The 22,933-nt window shown below is 50.5% G+C and overlaps 1 protein-coding gene across 1 annotated transcript; it reads left to right on the top strand.

Annotated features, from left to right (window-relative positions):
• The first annotated feature begins 1,439 nt into the window (after window positions 1-1,439).
• PPCDC (phosphopantothenoylcysteine decarboxylase) lies at window positions 1,440-18,443 on the top strand. Its single transcript, XM_086471568.1, has 6 exons — window positions 1,440-1,469; window positions 3,059-3,225; window positions 8,183-8,278; window positions 10,658-10,786; window positions 12,819-12,987; window positions 17,767-18,443. The coding sequence occupies exons 2-6, from the start codon at window positions 3,073-3,075 to the stop codon at window positions 17,850-17,852; spliced, it is 633 nt and encodes a 210-aa protein (XP_086327694.1). The 5' UTR covers window positions 1,440-1,469; window positions 3,059-3,072; the 3' UTR covers window positions 17,853-18,443.
• The last annotated feature ends 4,490 nt before the right edge of the window (window positions 18,444-22,933 follow it).

Below are 22,933 nucleotides of genomic sequence, written 5' to 3'. Positions count from 1 at the left end.
AAATGCAGCTAACGATAAAACGCCTGTCTCTGTGTGTGAATATATATATGTATAAAATGTAAGGAGAAAAGTAATCCTCTGCTGAGCCTATTATGTACTTAATCAGGTTTAAATATTGTGCAATTCATTTATAGCTAGCCTAAAACTTACTATGCCAAACCATGTGCTCTGTCATCCATGTCTGAGAAATGATGGATTAAGTGACTTCACCTTTTGCATTTACAATAAGATGCATAAATAACTGTAACGAGCTGTAACTAACAGACATTGCTTCAGCACCTAACCCTCCTCTCCAGCGTGTCTCCTGAACGTGCGAGTGCTGACCACCCAGATGTGCCCCTGCGGCTCCCGCAGCAGCTGGGCAGGACACCGTACCCCCGCCCTCACCGCCCCTATTTCTAACCTGCGACCGCCTGAGGCGGGGACTGCCCTGGCTGTGACACCCGCAGGCTGGGAGAGCCGGCGGAGGCAGCTCCAGGCTACAGCACGCTTGAGGTTTCACTGATGGCCTCCGCTGCTCTAGCGAGGTCCTGCTGTTGCTTTCGATGTCCCAGAGTCGGTGAGGCACAGCCCTCTGCCTCTTTCTTGATGCTGATTTGTAGCCAACAGTCAGGGGATGCCCGGAGAGCATCGTGGGAACAGTTGGGGACCACCCACCCCACGCTACCCCAGATCTGCCTCGTTTTCAGACAACAAACAAGCACTCCTCTAACCCGCTTTCCCCCTGCCAGCTCTCTGCGGCTGCCCCGCATCCTGTAGGAAAGGTCTGTAACCCTCCCGGGGATCATCTGTCCCCGGGCGCTGCCCGCCACCTCTTCTGGTGACCCAGAAGGAGCCGACGGCCCTGGGCCCCCCCGCCCCCCTCCTCCTTCCCCCCAGCAGTGAGTTTTCTGCTGCCCTCCGACATCGCTAAAGCCTTGCCGGGAGCTAGGAGCCTCTCTTCAGCAGCTCTCCGAGGAGCTCGAAACCCCCTGCCTGCCCTTGCAGCGATCCCTTGCACGGCTTTTTGCTCCCCGGCGCTGGGAGCGGCTGTTCCTGCGGTGCCAAGGGGCTCAACCACCCCGGCCGCAGCCTAAAAGCCCCTCTCGGGCTGCCCGGGCGGGCTTGAGGCGCCGGCAGCGGAGCCGGAGCCGGTCGAACCCAGCGCCCCGGGGGCTGGCGGTGCCTGATGGCCGGGCGGGCCGGCACTACCGCAGCCGCCATGATGCCGCACCCCCGTCCCGGGGCCGCTCTGCCGCATCGCGCATGCGCAACCAGCACCAATCAGCGCGGGGGGGACATTTCCCAGCGTGCCTTTCGCCTTCCGGGGCGCGCCCCGGTTGCTGGGCGACGGCGGGTGGAGGCTTCGGCGGGAGCTGGGCCGCGGGCCGGCCCCGGCCCCGGCGGTCGCCGAGGCTGGAGCTCAGGGAGCTGTCGCTCTGTTGTCCCTCTGCTGTCCCTCCTGAGAGGGTTCCGTCGGGCCTCTGCCGGTACATAAGCGTTGTTTATTGCGTTTTGGAAATCCCCGGGGTTCCTCGGTTCTGTTCTCTGTCTCGGCGGCCTTTTGAGGTTGTTTTTGGCGTAACTGCGGCATTAAAAAGCTAATAAAATAACTGTGGAGGCCTGTAAACTGCTTGCTTTCTAATGGCTTCTTAGCTGATTCCCCAGAGCCGTGTTCGGGTGAGAGGAAAGCATGGCCCAGCACGTCGCGCTTTGTTTTTGTTGCTAATGGCCCTTTTTGAAAGCTGCCTATTAAAAAATTATGTCTTATTCCCCAGGCTTTAAGATGTGGATGCTTCGGTGAATTAATTGTCATTTAGTAATCATAAGGGAAGTGGATGTTTCCTTGCTGTGACGGCATTAACTCAATTAGATATAGATAAACATGTAAAGTGTTGCAGTAGTCTTGAAGCCGCCTAGCCAATATGCATGCTGGATTTCCTTGCCTCTAATTACTCTCGCTAATCAGTGCCTGGAAGCTCAAGCTGAAATCGTGCTCTCATCCTGCAACTTTTTTTATAAGCACACTGAAAAACCTCAGGGGCCCAAGTTAAACACGTCGACTCCAAGCAGAGCCTGGAGAAAGAACCTGTTATTGCAGGGGGTGGGTGCAAGGGGGGTGGGAAGGATGTTGTGCTCCTGTGGAGGTCAGGCTTCCGTGTAACCACGGCACCAGCGTGATCTGTGAAGGATCCTACGTTAAACCTGCTGCTGAACCGTCCCAAGGGGTCTGTTCCTCTCTCTAGGGGATCCAACGTCCGAGGGGGTACAGAAAATAAGGGCAGCGTAAACATCTCTTCCTTCCTTTTTGTTCTGCCCAGAATGATTCCAAGTAACTTCCTCCAGTTGTGATTTATCGGTGTGGCAGCGGCGTGGGGAAGCTGGGAGGAGGCAGGAGCCCCGAATTTAGGCTGCTGACTCAGCCTGCCTGCCGAAGCGGTTCTGGCTTTCCCATCCCTGAGGAGGCACTCGCACACGGTGGGCTGCTGTGTTCTGCCTCTTTGTCACCCTGTGGGGTTTTTCCCCGTCTGCTAGGGAGGGATTTCTAGCCCTGCTGTAAATACGTAGTGAAACAATAGGAAGTAAGATGATAAGGCCTCAGAGCCCCACAATTTTTAATGATTAAAATGTTTCCCTGCATTTATTACTCACCAGAGAGTGCGAAGGGAAAGGGACTCAGCTGGGGGTTGCGTGTCTTCCCAGCAGTCAGTGTAAAAGGCACGTTTAGTGTAAATTCAGCATGTGAGAGCCTATCTTTGTTTTGGGGGCCGTGGGCTTTACCAGAACTTCACTTGTGTGGCCTGCCCGCACAGGTTTAACGTTCTGTTTACCGGTATCCGAGAGAAAATTGCAATAAAACAGGAGGAGTAGGCTGCTGCTGTGCTTAAAGGCCTGCTGGTGCTTGAAAGCTTTGCGGATCGGGTTCTGAGCGTGCATCTTCAGACTGAGTTACTCTGGGTCCTGCGGAGTCCAGGCTTAGGTCCGTGCCCTCAGGAGCGCATCGGTGTCGGAGCGCTGCCGTGCTGGCCTCGCTGGGAGGGACCGTGAGTCAAATGTCTTTGGTTTTCTGTGCCTGTAGAGTTTGATCGGAGCATGGAGCCCTTCTCCCTGCCAGAACCGGGGGTTCCTGCAGAAAACAGCTCACCTGTGCCGCAGAAAAAATACCGAGTCCTGGTGGGTGTGACTGGAAGCGTGGCTGCCCTGAAGCTGCCTCTCCTCATCGCCGAGTTGCTGAAAATCCCTGGGGTGAGTAAATCTGTTGGTGGAGTGTTGTAAACTCGGTGTTATCCTGTTGCTCTTTTGAGGAGAGATTACGTGGCTTCTGTTGAAATGAAAACTTCCTTCTGGCTTTGAGCCCCTTGAAAATTTGTTGGGGGAGGATTCCTCCTGTTCTTAAAAATCGATTAAAATTCTTTCCTATCATTTCCTACTTCTCTACACTTAGGAGTTAGCTTTACATCAGGCTTAAAGAGCAGTACCTATTCCTGGGTGTTTCCATTCTGGAATATGAAAATACTATTGTTGAGCTTGGCTTGCTTAATTCTCTCAAAAATGATCAAACAGGTCCTTGCTTTTTTTTTTTTTTTTTCCCCCTAGACTATGTCCTCGTCAGTCAGTTTACCAGATCTGGCTGCAGACACGGGTGATGCTTTCTGGAACTTGAAATCTCTAATTAAGATATTGCAGTTTTCCCTAGGTGAGATGTGGAGTTTGCACAGATGGGCCCTGCTGCCTGACCAGCAAAGGGAAACCAGATCTTGTAAAAACAGAAAGAGACAATACAAGCTGCTCTATCTGTCTGTACCTTTTCTTTTTTTCTTCTTCTTTTTTTTTTTTTTTAACTAGTTTAGCGTCTGGAGTAACAGAGGTGTCCAGCAGAGGCCACTGGTGACTAGAGTGAGGAAGGGAAATGTGCTAGCTGTTGCTGTAGAATAAAGTTAAGAGGAAGCCAGAAAACCTTTCGCTTTTAAGAAATTAAGTAAATATTTTGAAGCAGTGAAGTGAAAGAATGGCGGGAACAAGAGGGTGCATTTGTGTATGCAGATATATCGGTTAGATGGCTTAATGGATCTCCTTTTGGATGATTTGGGAGGCTTCACCTTGTCGATACATGAACGTAGAGTGAGAAGAGCTGTTGGGCACAGGTCCCGCCAGTTGGGCTGGTGTTGTGGGTTGCAAAGAGGGGCCTCAGTTAATTCATTACTTGACCTGAAATGATTAGTGAGGCCAAAGGTGCTAGCCTGAAGTAAGAGGGCCAAAGAAAAATGATACCAAGGAAGGGGGGGTCACCAGACCAGAGCTGGGGATGTGCATCTTCTAGTCCTCTGTCTCTTGGCTTGGCTTCGCTGGTGTCTCTTTTCCTTGGCTCTTGGAACAGCCTTCTTTGCAGGTGCTGGGAATAATGCAGGTGATCCACTGCGGGAATCGAGGCCAAGCATGATCCTTCTCTCTGAGCATTCGATTTGTGATGACCAACCGCAGCCGGCTGGACCTAAGGGCTCTGCAGAGGCCCGTGGGCTCTGGGACATCCCTGGCAGGCTTCGTGGCCACTGGTTTTAGGCTGGGTCACACAAAATGCGCAAGTGAAGCATCCAGCCCAGGAGCTTCTGGTACTTAATGTGTTAATTGAAATTATTTATTTCCTCATTTCTGATGTGATCTCAAGGCCTGACCTAAAGCCTGCTGAGTCAGTGTAACTTTTCCTTGAGATTGTTAAGTCCTGCACAAGCCCGTTGCATCAATTTCTTTACTGGTGGAACAGAACGTTAAAAAGCCATTGGTGGAAGCAGGGCAGGAGCAGAGGAAGGCTGCGATACCAAAGGAGATGTGGTCAGAGGCTTGAAACCGGAGTGGTTAATTTAAATTGGTGTTTTGGCTTAAATAATCCTTGTTGAACGTCTTGGCAGTGTGATTTTGCGCTCGTTAAACTTTAACTTCTCCTTGAGGGTGATAATGGATGTGACTACATCTTACTGCCTTTTGTTTAACCTCTTTGAAGATCCAGGAAATTCTGATGGCATCAGCCTACACCTTTCAGGTTATTACCCTTGCACCTGGTGTTGTGGGGAGACAGCGCAGAGTGTCTCGTCAGGACACTGCGGGTAGCTCTCGTGGTTGTGCTCCACTCACACACATTGTCTTGGGCTGATTCCTAGAATTTTTGAATGGCCTGGCAGGAATACGATGACAAAAATCATTTTGGCAGGATATTGGTTAGTCCTAAAGAAAGGCCACGACAAACTGTTCTGTGGGTGAAGCGTGTTGCTTTTGAAGGTACAGGATGTCGTCTGGACTTCTAGGTTTAAATCCCATCACGTCGTTTCATTGTGCTCCTGCCAGGTGGCCTCTGCCTCGGCTTGTTGGTGCCATTTAACAGAGGAGCTGCTTGTTCTCTTCTGCAGCAGTTGTTACCGAAGCTCAGTCTGGCTGTAAAGATTTTACTGTCAAAACTGAGCAAGTTATGATAACAAAAAAAATCATACGCACACCCTTACCCCAAGCAGAAACAGCTGCAACAGGAGAGTCCTCCAGCAGAGACCAACAGCATTGCGTGAACACGGGAGAGCGGTTTTGCAGTAAAGTTCACTCTGGAGAATTGGCTTAAGTGGTCCAAGTAAAAGAACTCTTAACTAGTCTAAACTGTCTCCGGTAAAGGAGTTTCTGAGTGTGGCTAGACTGCCTTTACTATTTAAGCAGAGTTATATCCACAGGCAAACAGAGGGTGTGCCAGGTAAATAGAGAGAAAAAACTATGTAGGCTAAAGTGATCTTGAGAACACTGATCTCTTTCCAATGTAGCTGGAGGGACTTGAAGGACTTGCTCAGAACAAGGGAACCAGGAGCCCACCCCGGCAGAAACCCTTAATTAGGGAGAATATTTAACTAATAGAGCAGCTTTCTTGGGGGAGTGGTGGAGTCACCACCACTGGGAGTCCTTGAACATCCCTCTGGTGTGCTCTGGCTTGTAGTGGGTCAGATGCAGTACTCGATAGCCAGCTGGTCCCTGTTCCTGGGCTTATGCTTTGAAGAAATATGGGGGTTTTTTAAGACCAGAGATGGGTATGAAACTATTTTTTTTTTAAAAAAAAGCAGAGTGTCTTTTGGGGATTTTTCTGTGTCCTTTAGCCTTAGAGAGGGGTATTTCTGCTCTAGATTAGAGAAGTTTGAGTAATGGCGCAATTGAAGTACCAAGTTGCTCGTGGGACGTGGGAGATCGAGTTGTATCACCTAAAAATCCCTATACCCTTATGGCTGGCTGTAAAATAAAAATACAGTTAACAAACATCGCTGCTGCAAACCTTTAGTGCAGACCTGGCCTGCTGGTACCGTTTCAGAGAGCAGACGTGCCCCTTTAAACTGCACGTTGCTCTTTAAAATTGCCAGATAAAGAGTGCCTTGCAGACTGCGAGGTTAACACCTCCCCGAAGCCCACGGCATAGCGGAGAGCAGCGTTAGCACCTTTGTGGGTGCCGCTGCTTGGCGCCAAACAGCTTCCTGTGAGCTGAGGTTAGTACGGAAGCAAGTCGGCTGATTGCCGTGAATATGATCTTCGCACTCAAAAGCACTAGAAATGCAGCTGTGATTCCAAGTTAGGGTCACTTGAAAAAAAGCAGATGTTTAGAAGAGGCGAAGAACCAAATACTGTACCAAAGTACCAAATACTGCTGCTGCACACAGCTCTATTTCCCCATTGCTTTTTTTTCAGGAAACAGGAAAAATTACCAAAGACCGTGATATGCCAAGGCTGGGATTGTCCACTGCTCCCAGCTGTTATTCTAGTCACGTAGGGTGCAGATAACCAACACTGCTCCGTTCCCAGTCGAACAGATAGTGTTGGGGAGATAGGTTAACGTGTTTTGTCACTTCGACCGCTGCTGTTGAAGATAGCTTCTTGGAGGTTGGAGGTTTTCAGCAGTCTGCTTTAGCAAGAGCGTGCAGATCAAGTACTTCATCAGTTTTGTACCTCAGGCCACAGTTTTCTAGTGGGAAGGTGTTGTTGGTGAGGCTGGTTTCTCCCCATCTCACTGTTGGGCTAATAGAATCACGCAGTGGGTTACACTGTGAACTGCTTGAAGGAGCAGAGAGTGGTTGAAAGTGGCCAGTAACAAGGAAAAGGGTAATTTTTTTAGCTGCGATCGGTGACCTGAAGTACATCTTCCACATCATCAGTATTTTCAGAGCACTCCCTCCATGTGTTGGCCCACCTGTCGACAGGTTTTAAGGTACATCCTTGGCAGGAATTGCATGGAAACGGAGTTGCATGCCCTGCACAGGTGATCAGTGCGTGTGGAGCTGCTCCGACACTGCCTCTGCTTTGCGGCTGATCCCGATGTGTCCAGCATCTTACCTTGATAGGGAAGATAGCGGAAAGCACAGTCCCAACTTGCTCCTGGTATTTTCGCCCCTGCCTGGAGCAGGTTTGATTAACATGCTTTTAAAAAGTAGTATCCAGTAGTCTATAGCTACCTCCCCACCTTTGGCACCAGGAGGTCATCGAGAGAGAGGGACAGGGGCAGAAAGAGCCGGAGAGAGGTGCCCAACATGGTCCGTTCGACCAAGAAATGGTGCTCTGTCTTCTGAAGCCCGTCTTCCTTGTGAAGCCTTGTGCAGCAGAAGTGGGCTTGCTTTGTGCTGGTGGGGCTGAGCCCCAGCTAACCTTCTTGCCCCTCCACAGTTCTTTTGATCGCTCAGCACTGTGCTTTCTCTTGGCACAGAGCTTCCTCTTGGCTCCGAGTGTGGGAAGAGTGATCCTGCAAGCGCCCTGTAGGCATGCCACCCCTCGGCAGTCCTCTGTGCTGTGGTTAAGGGAATCCACTGAGGCAAGATGCTCTCCTACTCCCTTTGGCAGGCGTGTTTTGAGATTAAAGGGAGTCTTTCACAGAGCTTTGGTTTGCTGCTTCATACTGTCTCTTTGAAGGTCTGTGCAGAATTGCATCTCATGCTGACCTGCTCTGTCCTCTCTGCTGTCCCTGCTATGAACTGGCCGTGCAAGCGTGTTTGGCAGGTGGTGACTAATCATCTGCCCATTTTAGGTGGCCTGAAATGAGTCTGTGGTGGCCTGGCCTTTCAACTGTGAAAAGGGGAAGGTCCTCTGAGAATCTGCATAGCTTTCAAAATCTTTGTGGCTCGAGCCCTCCTCCTCTACCCAGCTTTACAGGATTGTCCTCAGGTCTAACTCAGGTCTGTCTGTCTTTCCTGATTAGCTTGAAGTGAAGGTGGTCACTACTGAGAGAGCAAAGCATTTCTACAATGCCCAGGAGATTCCTGTCACCCTCTACGGCGATGAAGATGAATGGCAGGTGAGTTGTTCTTCCTTTGGAGACTGCAAGGGCTTCTGACCTGTCCCCACTGGCCACATGTTTTGTAATGCAAGCAGTTTTGTCATGCACTCGTGCCCGTGACATCCAGAAGGCCAATGGGTCACGCTTCAGAAAAAAAGCAGGCTCCCTGGGAGACTCTCTTAGTAGTTTTAAGTGCTGAACAGCAAACAGAAGAGTTCCACTAAGTTCCTTTGCGAGAGACCACATCTGTATATTTTTTTTAATCCTGGGCCAAGACTCACTTCTTTGTTCTAGTAAGGTATACTTTGGAATAGGGCTTTCAAAGAATGTGGTTCCAACCCTGCTGTAAATGAGGAAGAAAAGAAAGGCTGCCCTGACTGTACCGGAGGATTTGGTACCCCTCCAGCAGACTTGCAGCAGGCAATGAGGGTAGAAGTGGTCTCCCACCAGCCGGGGCTCAGCCGCTATCCGCAGCCCTGAGAGGAGTATCAGAGACCTGCCAGAAAGCCGCTGCACAGCCACAGCGATGGTGTTTGGCTCATGAGTCATACTTGTCACGAAGGCAACAGCTTAGTTCTCCTTAACACTGCGTGTTCTGAATCTACAGACCTCGCTGACGTGTGCGAAACTCCCCACACTGCTTTAGGGCTCAGCCTGGTGTCTGCCTGGGGAGCCTTCTGCTGGTAGGGCTGCCCTGGTGTAGCGGTGTAGAGGAAGGCCAGTATCTGGAGGTGTCGTGCACCAGTGCGATAGGTGGCTGGAGGTTAGAGGGGTTCTCCTGGTGGAAGTGGTGTTTCTCTGAGGTGTCTGCATCTGGGCTTGTGCGCAAACATAGAAGAGGCATTCCAGTAAGGGGTAGCTCAGTTGTCAGGGCTGTGAGCTCCTCTAGACCCTGTAAAATGACTTTTTCTCCCAACTACAGTTTTGCTGACATGCTTTGAGAGTCCCTGAATAGGAAGAGGTTCATTGTAGTAAAACACATGTTGATGTTTATATATGTTTTACCTCTACTTTGCAGGACTGACCTGAGCACAAGGTGATCTACCCTTTACTGATACTCCTGCCGATGCACTCACACATGAGCATCGCTTTTGTGTGGGGAGAGGCACGCTAACGGCGATGGCCAGGAAGTTTTCTGGCTGGTCTAGGAGATTGGTGGAGATCTGCTGGGTGCCAGGGTGCTGCAGCTCCAGGCAGTTATTTCTGAGGAGCCCTCGGTGGGGTGATAGAAGAGGTGCAGGTCAGGCTTTGAGGTCTGCTGGCACACTGGAAAGCACGCATGGAGCTCTTATAATGCACTGTTATGACAGAGGGTGGGAAATAAGCCTGCTCAGCATCTGTTTGTGAGATATTTTACTCTGAAAACAAAACCGCAATTTTCAGTGCTTCTAGGAAAAATAGAAGTGAGTGGAGGAGCTGGGAAAGGTGTCAGGAAGCACCAGCTTTCCAGATGCTGTCTTTTTGTTGTGGTTCCCAGTGACTCAGAGAAGGAACAGTTTGTGGCCCTGTTGCACCTCTTGCTGGCCTGTGGTTGTGTGTGTCCTCTGGGGATTAACCGCCCGATACTGTTTGCTGCTTCTCTTGGCACTTTCCCAGTTAACTGTGCTCTTGAGAAAAGACCAGGACTCTCTTGAGCAACTCAGAGCTTGAGTGAAAATGGAAATATACACTTAAGAGTCAAGAGAGGAGGAAAGTGCCCAGCTGGCTAAACCTCATCCATCTTTGAGAAAGCCAACAGGACTGCACTTACTCCCCACTGTACTTACAGGGTTTACTTTGCTGCCACGAGTATGCGTAAGGGGTGCATCCTAATTGAAAGCAACTTGTGCAGTTAGGGGCCTGTACCTCGTTAAAAGCCAGCAGACAGCTTCACTTGAAAGAAATATAAATCACATGGGTTCCTCAGGAAATGTGACCCCCTGGTTTCGTCCTGTCTGGCTTCAGTTGGCTGATAGGATGGAGCTCTTTTCTCCGCTGAGATATGTTACGTGTTGAGAGGGCTCTCAGGAACAATTCTGAAGCTGAGGAATGATGTGAATGGGAAGTGGATGGGGAAAACTCTTCCCTGTGAGTTGAAGTCTGTGGTTGTTGGGCATGTGAATTGGCTTTGGGGGAAAAAGATACCCATTTGTAGAGCACCGAGCACATCGGTGCCGTCTGTTAACTGCTTCCTAAACACAGCTGCAACACGGCCTTTGCTGGAGGAGGGGGGAAATCAGACAAGGGAGGAGTGGCTGCAGTCCCTGGTTCCCCACGCTGTCAGATCTTCCTCGATGTGAGAGTGGTTCTTTCCCCTCCAGTTTACATGGTGGCTGCTGATGGGGAATTGATCGAGTGCCTGTTGTTCACGGCGTTCGTTGTGAGGGTTTGCCAACCTGCATCTCGTCTCATCCGCAGCTGTGGAAAGGTCGCTCAGACCCAGTGCTGCACATCGAGCTCAGACGGTGGGCCGACCTGATGTTGGTGGCACCCCTTGATGCAAACACACTGGCAAAGCTCGCCAACGGCATCTGTGACAACCTGCTGGTGAGTAACTGGAGCTCTGCCCGAGAGTTCTCTCGCCTCCCAGCGTTCGACTGTCTGACCTTTCTTTCATGGAAACTCTTGTGCTTCTGCAGCATCGAGAACAGTGAGATTTGCATGTTCTGCTCCCGCTTCAAGTGCTTGTCTCTCTTCCTCCAGTATGGTTCCCCTATTCCTTCTCAAACAGTTGTTCTTTCCTTCCCTGACCTGCATCCCTTTCCACTCCTCAGCTCTGTCAGTCTCTTCCATTATTTCCCAGTCCCTGCTTTGTGCCTTTGCTGCTCTTTTGGACGGGTGGTGTTTCTCTCTCTCTACCTCCACCCTCTCTCCGTCATGCGTGTACACACACACTTGGGCTCACTTTAGAGTTCCTCTCTGCATTTTTTAGATGCAATCTGGAAAGACACCTGTGAGATCAGATAAAATTGTTTATTTCCTGCTACGTCACCTCCTCCCTCACCTAACTGCATAGCACGGAAACTCGAACATGCTCACACTTACTTACCTTCCAGTTTCAAATACAGGGGATTTTACTTGTTCAGGCTTGTTTTTCTGTTATTAAAAGTGCTCTGGCTCAACGGCTGATCAGAAAGTGTATTAAAAGACAGTGTGCTTCTCTGTTGGGTGCTGGGGCCCTTCAGCGGGCCTGAATGCTTGGTGTCTGGGTGTTAGGTCGTCATTAGGAGAAGTCATAAGCATTAACCACCCAAAAGACCTGCCAGGGAGCTGCAGATCTGCAAACGCTGCCGGGGTGCATTACCCTTCAGTAATGCAGGGAGGCTAGAACTAGAGATGGGAACATCAGCTGGCCGGGGAGCCCTGCGTGACCAGCTTAGCTGTTCGGGTAAGGGGAAGTGCACGTAGATGAACAAAGTAGAGCCAGAGCAACAGCCCTCAGTTCTAGGAGTAGATCACCAGAGATCTGAGAGAAGCCAGAAAAGAGCTGTGGGAGGCACAAGTAATGTCTTGTCCTTCGGGGTCCCCTTGGTACCGTAGATGTGATTGGTAGTAGCAGAGGGAAGCACTCAGGAAGGGTGTTAGGGATGTGTTGCTGCACAAACTCCTGCCAGTCTTTTCAGAGAGCCTTGGGGAGGGAAGAGGTAGCTCCAGCAAAGGAAAGCAAGTGCTGGAGGTGCTGGCTGGCAAGTTAGAACAGATTCTAGCAGACTTTCCTGTGCTGGGAAGGGTTCAAATCGCAGGGCATAAAAAAGGATGGGCAGGGTTCTCGTAAGTACTCTGTGATCTGAGCAGAGACCCTGCACCAGAGGCTGTTGCTACCTGGGAAGCTCCCTTTGCATGATTTGAATGCTGGTAGGCCTAGGGAAACTGATGCACGTTGCATTAAGAGCAGCCAGCATTTATCTTCTTAAGGAGAGGAGGTGATGCTGGGTTATCTGGAAGCTCTGTATGGCTGAGGAGTCAGATGTGATTCCCTGTAGCACGCAGGAGCTGCTAGATGGTTTGTGATCTGCCAGCATCTTCAGCAGCCCAGATGCGCTGGTGTTATCCTCCGCATCCTGGAAGCAGCAGCGCTTCCCTTGTGAGGGGTTACAGATCCAGTTGGCATATCATTCAGAAAAGACTCGCTTGCCAACTACTTGTGTTTAGCTCTACAGCTGGCTTACCTGAAGTGTTGCCCGGGGATTTCTTTACAGCTGATATGATCTGTGGCCACCCCTCCGCTTCTCTGTCTCCCACACAGGCTGGCAGTCTGCACACGTCGTGTTCCAGCTTGGTTTGCTCCAGCGCCTGGGCTGCTTGCTTGGCCCAGAGCCGGAATAGGATGGGATCTATCCTCTTTGTAGCCTCCCTCATCTCTCTTGCCTGTCAGAGAGGAGCTTTTCTGGGTTGTGAGACAAATTAGTGTCAGCCCTGGGGAGCTGCCTGTGGGTTAGTCCAGCTGCACTGACAGATTGAGGCTTTTGGCCCTGTCCTGACACCCAGGCTGGGAAAGCGCTTCTGTGCAGCAAAGCGATGAGAAGGAATGAGGAAAGACGACCCATCTCAGAGCTGAACCTCTTGGCTTCTCTTGCAGACTTGTGTCATCCGTGCCTGGGATCTGAGCAAACCTCTGCTCTTCTGCCCAGCTATGAACACGGCCATGTGGGAACATCCCATCACCGCTCAGCAGGTGGGGCAGCTGAAAGGCTTTGGCTACACAGAGATCCCCTGTGTGGTGAAGAAACTAGTGTGTGGAGATGAAGGTCAGTCCTTTTGCATGTCTTCTGACTCCTTTCCTCCATGAGCGCTGTTCTTCTCCTGAAGGGACGTGCATTCTTTTGCCATGTGGCCTTCGAGATGTTGAACTGCAGGGAGCAGGTGCTCACTGCCAGGGTTTATACAAACAGATATTGTTCTTCTTCATTAATTTTTAAGAAGTCATAAGAGACCATCCAAGCTAGGCTGTCAAATGAGCTGTTAGATGGTCCTGATATTCAAAAGAAATACTTATTCAAGAAGAGAGTAGATGAAAGAGAAGGAAGGCTTTGTGGTGAGCATTATCAGCCTGGGATTTGGGTGTCCTGACCTTGCCCTCTGCTGTGACTGTGGGCTGTTTTCATCATGCCTCAGTATCTCATCTCTAACATAGGGATAATATCTTATCCCTGAGAGCAGACAGTGAGAATAAGTGCTTTGCCAACGTGGCTGAGGGTGTAGCTGGAGGTGCATTTAACATTTGTTGTTGTTTGTTGCCTGGGTTACTTTTCAGCTTCCCAATTGAGTTTTGATTTGGGGTTTTGACATCAAACTTATTTATGAAGTGGAAGAGGTGGATAGGGAAAGTTATCACGCTCAGTTTCAAAAGACTTAACTTGCAGTGCTAAGAAATGCCACTAAAGTGGTCTCATTTGTGTTTTAGGAGCTGCTTTAAATGGGAGGGTTTCCAAAGGGTTTTTATACAAGCAATTTGAATGAATCGATTCACTTTTTTATCAAAATTTTCTTGGACAAATTGTCTGTAAAATGTCACCCAGTTCTTGCCATAATAGCAAATGTGCTATTACCCGCACAGTAGTGTACTCGTACTTTTGTATAACAGCCCCAACTCTAGCGGGATTTTCACCGCTCTGTCAGATAGTTCAATAAACAGTCTGTAGCAAAGACAGGATGTTAAAACCTTCTTCATGGTTAAACTCTCTGACTGGCTTAGTTTCTGGATTCTTAGGTGGGTGCAATGTTTCTGGAGAGTGTTTTTTTGGAGCTGGAGACTAAGAAATATTTACAGTTCGGTAAGTGTAGTCAAGTAACTCAGGCATCAGTTGAAATATCCTGGACTGTTATGCTTCCACTGGGATTTTAGACCTGTTTACATCAAATTTCTTACGTACTTGTAATAAAGTTAAGGGAAAACGCCCGAAAGAGGTCATTCTGCACAGACATTTTGGCAGAAGTGGAAAGGCCATCTGGCATATCTTCTTTGTCCTTTGCTTTTTCCCTTCATCTTTTCTAGTACATGTACAGGATCTCTGTTCCTGTAGGAAGCAGCTGAGTGCCTCCTGACGGGTCCTGTGCTTGTGCTTGCAGGTCCGTGCACCGAGGCTGTTGCTGTCCCTGTTTCGCAGGTGGGGATCTGACACGGCAAAGGGCCGTGTGAGTTGGCTCACCAGCACAAACGGGTTAGAGTTGGGCGACGGACATGATTTCCTTCGGCTGCTCTGCCCTGCCCCTTTCCTGGGGGTTGCCACCCTGCGGCAGGGATGAGGGAGCCGCCTGAGCAGCAGCACGTGAATTGCTGGGGTTTGTAGCTCCGAAGGGCAAAGTAAACCAGCGCTGGTTGCGGGTTACCTTATTCCACCAGCAATTGTTTGGGAGCTGCTTCATATTCAGTTCCGTTGTCTCTGCTGTGAGAACCAACTCCTGATGGAGCTTGTAGGAGAGGGATGGTGCGGACAGCTGGCGCAGTAGTAGCCACATCTGGCTCAGCTCCGCTTGTGTTTTTGAGTCAATTCACAGGAAGATTTTCCTGTTGGCAAACACCAGGATTTTCCTGGCATTATGTAGGAAGATTATGGCAAAGCAGTTGTTATGGTTTAACCCCAGCCAGCAACTAAACACCACAGAGCCGCTCGCTCACGCCCCCTCAGCAGGATGAGGAGAGAGAATCGAAGAGTAAAAGTGAGAAAATTTGTGAGTAGTTTAGTAATTGAAATAAAGTAATAATAAATTGTAATGAAAAGGAAAATAAAGAGAGAGAATGCCCAAGAAAGACAAGTGATGCAAATGAAAACCTTTGCTCACCACTACCCGACTGATGCCCGGCCAGTCCCCGAGCAGCCCCCCAGCCAACCTCCCCCCCAGTTTTATTACTGGGCATGACGACACATGGTCTGGGATATCCCTTCGGTCAGTTGGGGTCGGCTGTCCTGGCTGTGCCCCCTCCCAGCTTCTTGCACGCCCCCAGTAACTTGCTGGTGGGGTGGGGTGAGGGGCAGAAAAGGCCTTGACGCTGTGTGAGCTCAGCAGTAACGAAACCGTCCCTGTGTTATCAGCACTGCGTCCAGCACAAGTCCAAAACACAGCCCCATACTAGCTACTATGAAGACAATTAACTCAGTCCCAGCCAAAACCAGCACAGCAGTGATGGACTCCAGGTCTCTGAAGACTCAAGACAGTCTCTATCACTGGCTCTTTTCTCTCTTCCTCTCTTCTTTCAGGCCTTTCACCCCAAGGCCTCCTCTTCCACACTAACTTTGGTTTTGTGGGTTTCATCCACAAAGGGGTTTGCCCATCTTTCAGCCAAGCAGCAGGTAGCAAAGCTCACGCATCTGGTGCAGAAGAAAAGAGATTCAGTTTGCACCAGTTTTGTCTGTTGACATTGTGGTTTGTCTTGCTGTAAAAGAGGTTTGTCTGCCTCAGCTCATGCAGCTGGTTTCACCTGAAATGGGCCAGATCCTGACTGCCACCAAGTTTCTGCATTACATGCTTTACCTGATTAATTTGTTGTCTTTAGTCAATGGGTGGACATAGAGCCCAGGTAAGAGAGTTAAAACAACAAATTAAATTGAGTTGACAACTCGAATGTTTCCTTGATTGGATAGTTAAATGTAACCTACCAGCCGTTGGCCTTGATTATAACCATGTGCCACGATAGAAAGAGAGCTCTGAGAGGTGCTGTACCGCGTGGACCTGCAGCAATTCGCCTTTGCAAAAATGTTTCCAAACTGCTAGTATCTTCTTCATCCTTGGCTGGATTTCTGGAGCCTGGCACACTGGAAAATTTCTCCCTGTAGGCATGAGCTGTGCTGTAAGACAGGCTGTTTAGCAAGATTTTGCTCTGCTAAACCTAAAAATCCAGCTGTGAATTGCCAAAGATGTTGAGGAGGTGGGTGCTGAGGGACAAAGGCAGGCCTTGGAAATGTTCTCAAAGGGTGTAGCTCTGCCAAACCGTGCAGAGACAGTCAGGGAATTTCTCTTGTTTAGCAGGACCTGTCAGCTGCAGCAACTCTCCTCCAGGTCAGGAGATCAGAAGGGCCCAAATCTGCCTGCAGCTTGTCTGCAGGATGCTTTGGACCTCCTGGGATTTACAGGTCTGAAAAAGGCGTACTGGAGAGCGAGTCTTACTTTGGAGAGAAACCAAATTTTTCTTGACCTTCCAATAGTATTGTTTGTCATCTCAAATCCTCAGTTATATCCGATTACACCTTCTGTCCCAGACAAGGCTCAGGTGGCTCACCTGTACAGAAAAACTGAAGATCTGGGCAGATTTGGGGCTGTGATTTGCCCACAAGAGAGCACCTCTCCCTGCTGGTCAGGACATCCTTTCCCCTTCCCCTCTGCCTCTCACCTGCCTTTCTCACCAGTTGTTACTGCTCTTTGGAGGCTGCTGGTTTAGCTGTCCGTCTGTGTGCTCGCTAACTCAGCTGTGGAAGCAGACCAGAAGAAAAAAAGAGGAAAACAAAAACTCCCAGAAGTAATTTCTGATGATTGATAAGGCACATATTTTAAATCATTAGAGCAGTTAGCCAGCAGGACAAAAGATCAATAGAGACTCACGTCTTTTCAGTCTTCCAATGGAGACAAATGCTGGTGGGAGAAGTATCTTTCCTCAGCCCCAAGCAAATTACAGGAGAGAAAGGACTGAATTATGTGTGCTGAGCTCAGTACACAAGGTTGGACAAGATGATTTCATGATGTCTGGCTTTAAAATTCTGAGCCTAAGTTTAAAAAGTATTTGAGAGGGAAGCAACAGCGCAGTGTAGATTAGATGTTCGTCTGGCAACTAACCAGCCCAGAAGGAAAATCTTTTACAGTTTGTTCTGTCCAGCACTCGGTCTTCTCCAAGAATTACTCCCAGGATTCAAGCTGGTGTGAATCCAGGACAGCTTTCTCTAATGTGGGTCTAACTGCAGAGTCATGGGAATGGTATGAATTCGGAAAGTCTTTTTTTATAGGCAAGGGCCATTTCAAAAAGATATTGGACACATGCAGTGTTTACACTGGAGAAAGGAGGTGAGGTAGGGTGTTTTGCTACCCGCACGCTTTTTGGAGATGCTTTTGCACACTTGCCCTCAGGGCAGTGTGAGCTGAGATAGTAACTCCCTGTGCAGTCAAGGGCTAGATGCAAACACCTCTGGAGATGATTCAGAACATGAGGTACTTATTAAGGTCACATGAGTTGCCTTTTGAGGTTTCCTGCCTCTCTCCATTGACTAAGGAGCTTGTGCTCCTGCTTAGGCTTCTGAGTTACGAGCCAAACTAAGTTAGCGTGAATGCTCTCCTCCCCTGATGGCATCTGACCGTGCCACAAAACCCCTGCAGACCCAGGTGGACTGAGCAGATCCTCTGGCCTCCGCAGTTGCTTTCTGTTGGGCGAGTCATGAGGAAACCCCGTGGGGGTGCTCGGTGAGCTTTGCTGTGCTGGGCCGCTGTTGTGCGTCAGCGGGGTGTGTGGAGAAGAGAAGTGGTGGGACGAGGAAGCACATGCCTTCTGCTGTCTCTGTGGGGCCTGGATTTCACCGCCTGGTTTTGGTCTTACCCGGCAGGTCGAGGTGCCATGGCAGAAGTGTGGACCATTGTGGAGAGCGTGAAAAGGATCCTTGAAGAACAGGGCCTGCCAACGCAGAGCTGATGGTTTGGCATGTAAATTGTTTTTGTGTGCCTCCCTGATGATTTGAAGATAAAACCACAGGAAACTGGGTCGAGGTGGCACGCATACCTACAGCGTGCTCTTCAACCGAAGGAGCGAAACGGTTGTCTTCCAGCTGGTGCCAAACTGAAACGCGGTACATCGCTGCAGACTGTCAGAAACCAAAGCCAAGGACGTGTTTCTTTAGTGTGGGAAAACTCTGGGGTATCTTGCAGAGGGAGTAACGTTCCCCTAGGCCACTCAGCCCCCAGGATTTCACGCGGGCTCCTTTCCGAGGAGGCTGCAGAGCCATTGCCAATGTGTTTCGAATCCGGTGGTTCCCCCAAGAGCTGCTAGAGAGGAAAGTGCTGTGCGAGTCCTGGTGATGGGGACAATGCCAGCCCCTTCCAGCATGTTGGTGTGGGGACATCCCTGTTCTCCAAAGCCCGGTCTGTGGCTGTGCTGGCTGACCTTTCCAGCAGGAGTCACTGTCCAAAAAGCATTTCCCCTTCGGGAACTTAATAAAAGAGAGCTCTGAATTCTGCCCCTGAAGAACAGCCTCTTGTAGCTGCTCTGGGGGGTGTTTGTGCCTAACGCCGCTGCTAAATCGTGTCTGTGTGTGATGGGGAAAAAATGGACGGAAAGCAGCTATCTAGTCCCTGAATTACCCTTTGCCCTTTTGTATCTGTTGACTGGATAGGGATGCAGACGTCAACTGTGAACCAAAATGCCACCCATCTGGGTGCTCCTGTCAGGAAACGAACAGACCAGGCCCTTCTGGAAAGCCAGGGTGGGTGTTTCCCACGGGAGTGAAGTCAAACTTCACCTATGACAATCCTCTTTGTCTTGAAAATTAACCGATTGGCATGAAAAAATTGGGAAATCCTGTGACCCTGTGAGCCAGACCAGCCGGGGCTCTCCCAGTCCAGCCTTTCCTTGGAAATGTGATCCCGCTCCTGAGGGGAATGGGAGCAAACTGGGCTGTCAAACACGTCGCTGTAGCAGAGCGCTGCTGACCCAGAGAGTTTATTTTTAACTAGACCCAGTCAAATTTAAGGCCTTTGGTACAGAATGTGCATCCTGGCTGTGGGGACAACCTTCAGGCTGCTGCACTCGAGGGAAGAGGTTATCGGGGTGTGTTTGCTTTCCTTATCTGTTCCACACAAATAAAAACCGCTGAACTTTCCCATTTTTGGCCCTTCCACTGACAGAGATCTGGAGATTCAGAGCTTCTGGGGCTCAAGTCAGAACAATCCTTGTGTGAGCGGAGCTCGTGGCTCATGCGAAGGGCCGTGGTGGGACCATGGTAGTGAACTTTGCGTTTTGTCAGCAAAGTCATTGTGGTGTGACCCGCGGCATTGGCTCACGTTTTGCGTGGTGAAAGCTATCCCCTGTTGTCCCAAAAATCACCTGTTACCCGGTGTGCAAAGAGCGGAGAAGCACAGAGAGTGGAGATACCTGTTTAATTGCAGTTCTACGCAGAAAAGGCTGCTGGGTGGTAACTCCACAGAGCTAGTGCAGGGTTTGAGAAATAAGCTGGGTCTTTTGTACAGAAAAAGAATAAAGTGCAGCAAAACAAACGATGTCGCTCCCAATTTTACATATGAAAACAGACATTTAACATTCTCTTATCTTGATACTCCTGTTGTCTTTGAGATTAGTCTGGTGCCACCAAGGTCTGACGCCTCCACCCCTCCATTCAGATTGGGAAACCTGGAATGTTTGTGGCTGTTAACACTTCTCTTGACAACAGCCCTATCAGAGGATCTTACTTTAAGCTTATCGAGAGCGGTAGAAGAGGTGCTTCTCGGTTTCCATGCGTTGTTGCTTACAGAGAAATGTATGTTCTAGCAGTCGCAACTGTAACTCGACCTTGGGGCTCTGCTCTGGCTCTGCCATGGATATCTTGTCTGGTCGGAGTTGCTTATCCTTCCTCCTAGTCGCTGCCTTGGCAATGCAGAAAATCCAACAGCAACGTTCCTCATTCCAGATCGAAACACCACGTCCTTGATAAGAGTGTTCTTCTGCTACAAGTCTGGTTTGCTGGCTTAAGCTGCTCCAGAAATGTTGGCAGGTACCGTCTGGCTTCTCCTGGCACCGGGGAGCGGGCAAGAAGGCATACAGCGTACGCTGCGGAGCGCAAGCTCTGGGAATTTGGCAGAAAGGGGATAATGTGGCATTTTTAGATCCAGAACTTATGCTGGGTCACCTGATAGCAGCACAGAGCTGACACCAGCCCTGGTGGGCTGAGCTGTAAGGTGGCAAGAAACTGCTGAGACGAGAGTTGCCTCTCAGGCTTGTTGAGAGGCATAAATTAAGGCTTGCAAAGAACTCACAGATCCCTGAATGAAGGGAGCTCCTGCAAGTATATAGGGCAGCAGTACAAATATGTAGCTGAGCAGAGCCCAAGGGAATGAGGGGAACACTTCACAGCGGCCAAAAAACCCACAAAGAAAACCCCTCTGTAGAGGACACCGCTTGGTCCCATCTCTGCTGCGGGAACCGACGCTCCTTGTGCCGCTACATGATCTCTGGGTAATGGCTGCGATTTCTAGTTGGAGGCGGGTCATGATAGCGTTACAGGTTGGGATAAACCCCTGCTTCAGGGCAAACAGAAGAAACAGTTACATTCCTTTTCGGAGGCAGAGGGCTGAAGCAAGAGCAGCTTCCACCGCAGCGCAGGCACGCGTCCCCACCCACGGCCAGGTAGGTGCAGGCAGCCTGCGGGCAGGAGCGCCTCGCTGGCGGCTCGCGGTGGGAAAGCGGCACGGAGCGAAGCCGGGGAAGCGCCGTCTTGTTGCGCGAGTCCTTCACCTTTAGGAGGGGGCTTTGGGCCAGTGCCTTTCTAGGACGAGGCTTGGGGCGATGAGCGAAGGACCTGATTCAAACCCAGGGCTTTGCGCAGGCACTGCCGGCCTCGCCGCCGCCCAGCCGGGATTGCCGGGCTCCGCTCAGCCCCCGAGGCCACCGAGAGGTGTCGAGTGATGAATTCCTTGAGGCAGACGGACTGACATCTCCATCCCTTGCAGCTTTGTGTGTGTTTCGCAGGGGAGGCCCGAGTTGCTGCCTGTGTGCTTTTTCTTTTCCTCCAGCTCTTCTTTTTAAGCCGCACGCTGATTTTTTGTTTCGCTTTCCCATGAAACTCTCTGATGACCGAGGCAGCATCCCCATGAAACCTGCTGCGTTGCCATTTCATTCACGCTGCTTAAAACTGTTTCTCTCAGCACTGGCTTGGGAGCCATAAAGAGCTGGGACAAAAGCTCAGCTAAGGCAGCAGCCCTCCTCCTTTCCTGCGCTTAGACCCAGCCGTGCAGCGGCTTCGCACCCCGGGGCTCCGGATTTGACACCTGCCTGCAGCGAGCCGGGCGGCGGGGTTCGCACCTCGGCGGCGCTGCCGGCCGCCCTGCCCGCCCGCCGAGCGGGGACACCGCCTGCTTCGCCTCTTCGAAAGCACGGGGCGGCAGGAAGCGGTTTTTTCTTCCCCGACCGCAGCGGGGCTGGGTGCTGGGAGAAGGCGACGGCTGCCAAGGGGTGATGAATTGGTGGTGGCAAGCGAGAACGTGGGGGTGTTCGTACAGGTGGGCTTTCCCTGCTCTGCCAGAATTAAAAATGCCCAAATAAAGCCCTGAGAAGCGAATCTTCCTTCTGTAAGGTTTACCCGGTGATGGCAAGGCTCGTTATTGATTGTATATGGTGCAGGACTATGGCAGCGTGGGCTTGCTGTTACGCTCTTGCAAAGCTGGGCCCTGGTGAGCTGGGCAAGCTGTGGGGTTTGCCAGTGCTGCAGCCCCCTGCCCTGCCCTGCTCCCCATCCTCAGCCTAGCCCCTCGCAACCTCCCTTCGAGTGATGGACAAGTACTTTTTGAGTGGAAAAGCGAGGTGGTTCCTAGGTCTCGGGCTCCAAACCGCTGCTGGTAGCAAAGGAACTGCTGATCCACCTGTTTGCAACCCACCGCGTTGTAGAAAGCTGGCTTTGGGTTTTACCCTGTCCACCCCGAGCCCGCAGCGTGTCCCTTCAAAGCCACCTTGTTAGGCCTGTGGCAGGGCTGGTGGGCTGAGAAAGATGCAAGGTGAGCACCAGGCATGGGAGAGGTCACTATAATATCGTCTGTATTTGAGTTTAACCCGCTGTTGCGAAAACGGGGAAATAAGTCCAGTCTTGTGCGGCCAGCACCGAATGTGCGACAGATGCAAATCAGGAAACAAATAGTAATCGTTTATTTACAGCAACATTTACAGGTTCTTTTGGATTGCTGGTGATAGATTAAAAGCTACAGGTATAGCTAATATCACTTAGATCACTAACATAACACCACCAACACACACTATATGCACACACACACACACACTGACAACAATAACAGTAACAACTTGCCTGCTGTAGGCCTGACCGCCTGGCAAATAGACAAGCCCATCGAGCAGGGATACAGTGGAACAAGAGCCAGTAAAGTCGCGACAAACAAGAACCAAGGATACGCTCAGGGAAGCATAGGAATGCACCTGAGGAGAAAACGGGAAACACACCCGGGGAGGAAAAGTATGTCTCTCAGCATTAGCTGAGGTAAATAACCTTATTCACAAGGCGTCCCGAGTGGGGCGGATGGAGAAGGAGCGAATTCGTCGATCTGTCCAGTTGTCAGTATAGTCGAATTTTTACATTACGTCTCCGGGGTATACGTGGGGGTGGGGATGACTATAGACAATCTTATCACTGACGTTAATGCCACAAAGTCCGTTAATTCACACCTGCATGGGTGGAGGTAGCGGCTTCTTTTGTTTAGGGCAAAGAAAACAGGGGACTGGGACCACAGGGCCCCGTTTCACGCTCCTCCAGGCATCCAGATAACATCAGATATTGATCTAGTGATGCTTGCCACCCTCGCCCAGTGCTTGCCACCTCGCCCAGTGCTGAGTTTCATGCTTCCAGGCATGCATCTACTTGGTGTACCTGACTTGGACTTTGTGATTAACTTTGCTCTCTCTCTACACCTGCCCGTGGGTGAGTCGGGGCCTTTGCAGAGCGTTTCAAAGCGTCAGCCACTGTCTTGCCTCCTGTCCCATCCCACTTGCTGGGTTTTGGGGTA

Source organism: Leptosomus discolor, chromosome 11 (assembly GCF_034619465.1).
Source record: "Leptosomus discolor isolate bLepDis1 chromosome 11, bLepDis1.hap2, whole genome shotgun sequence".
Taxonomy (NCBI): Eukaryota; Metazoa; Chordata; class Aves; order Leptosomiformes; family Leptosomidae; genus Leptosomus; species Leptosomus discolor.
This window is presented reverse-complemented; position numbering and strand designations above follow the sequence as displayed.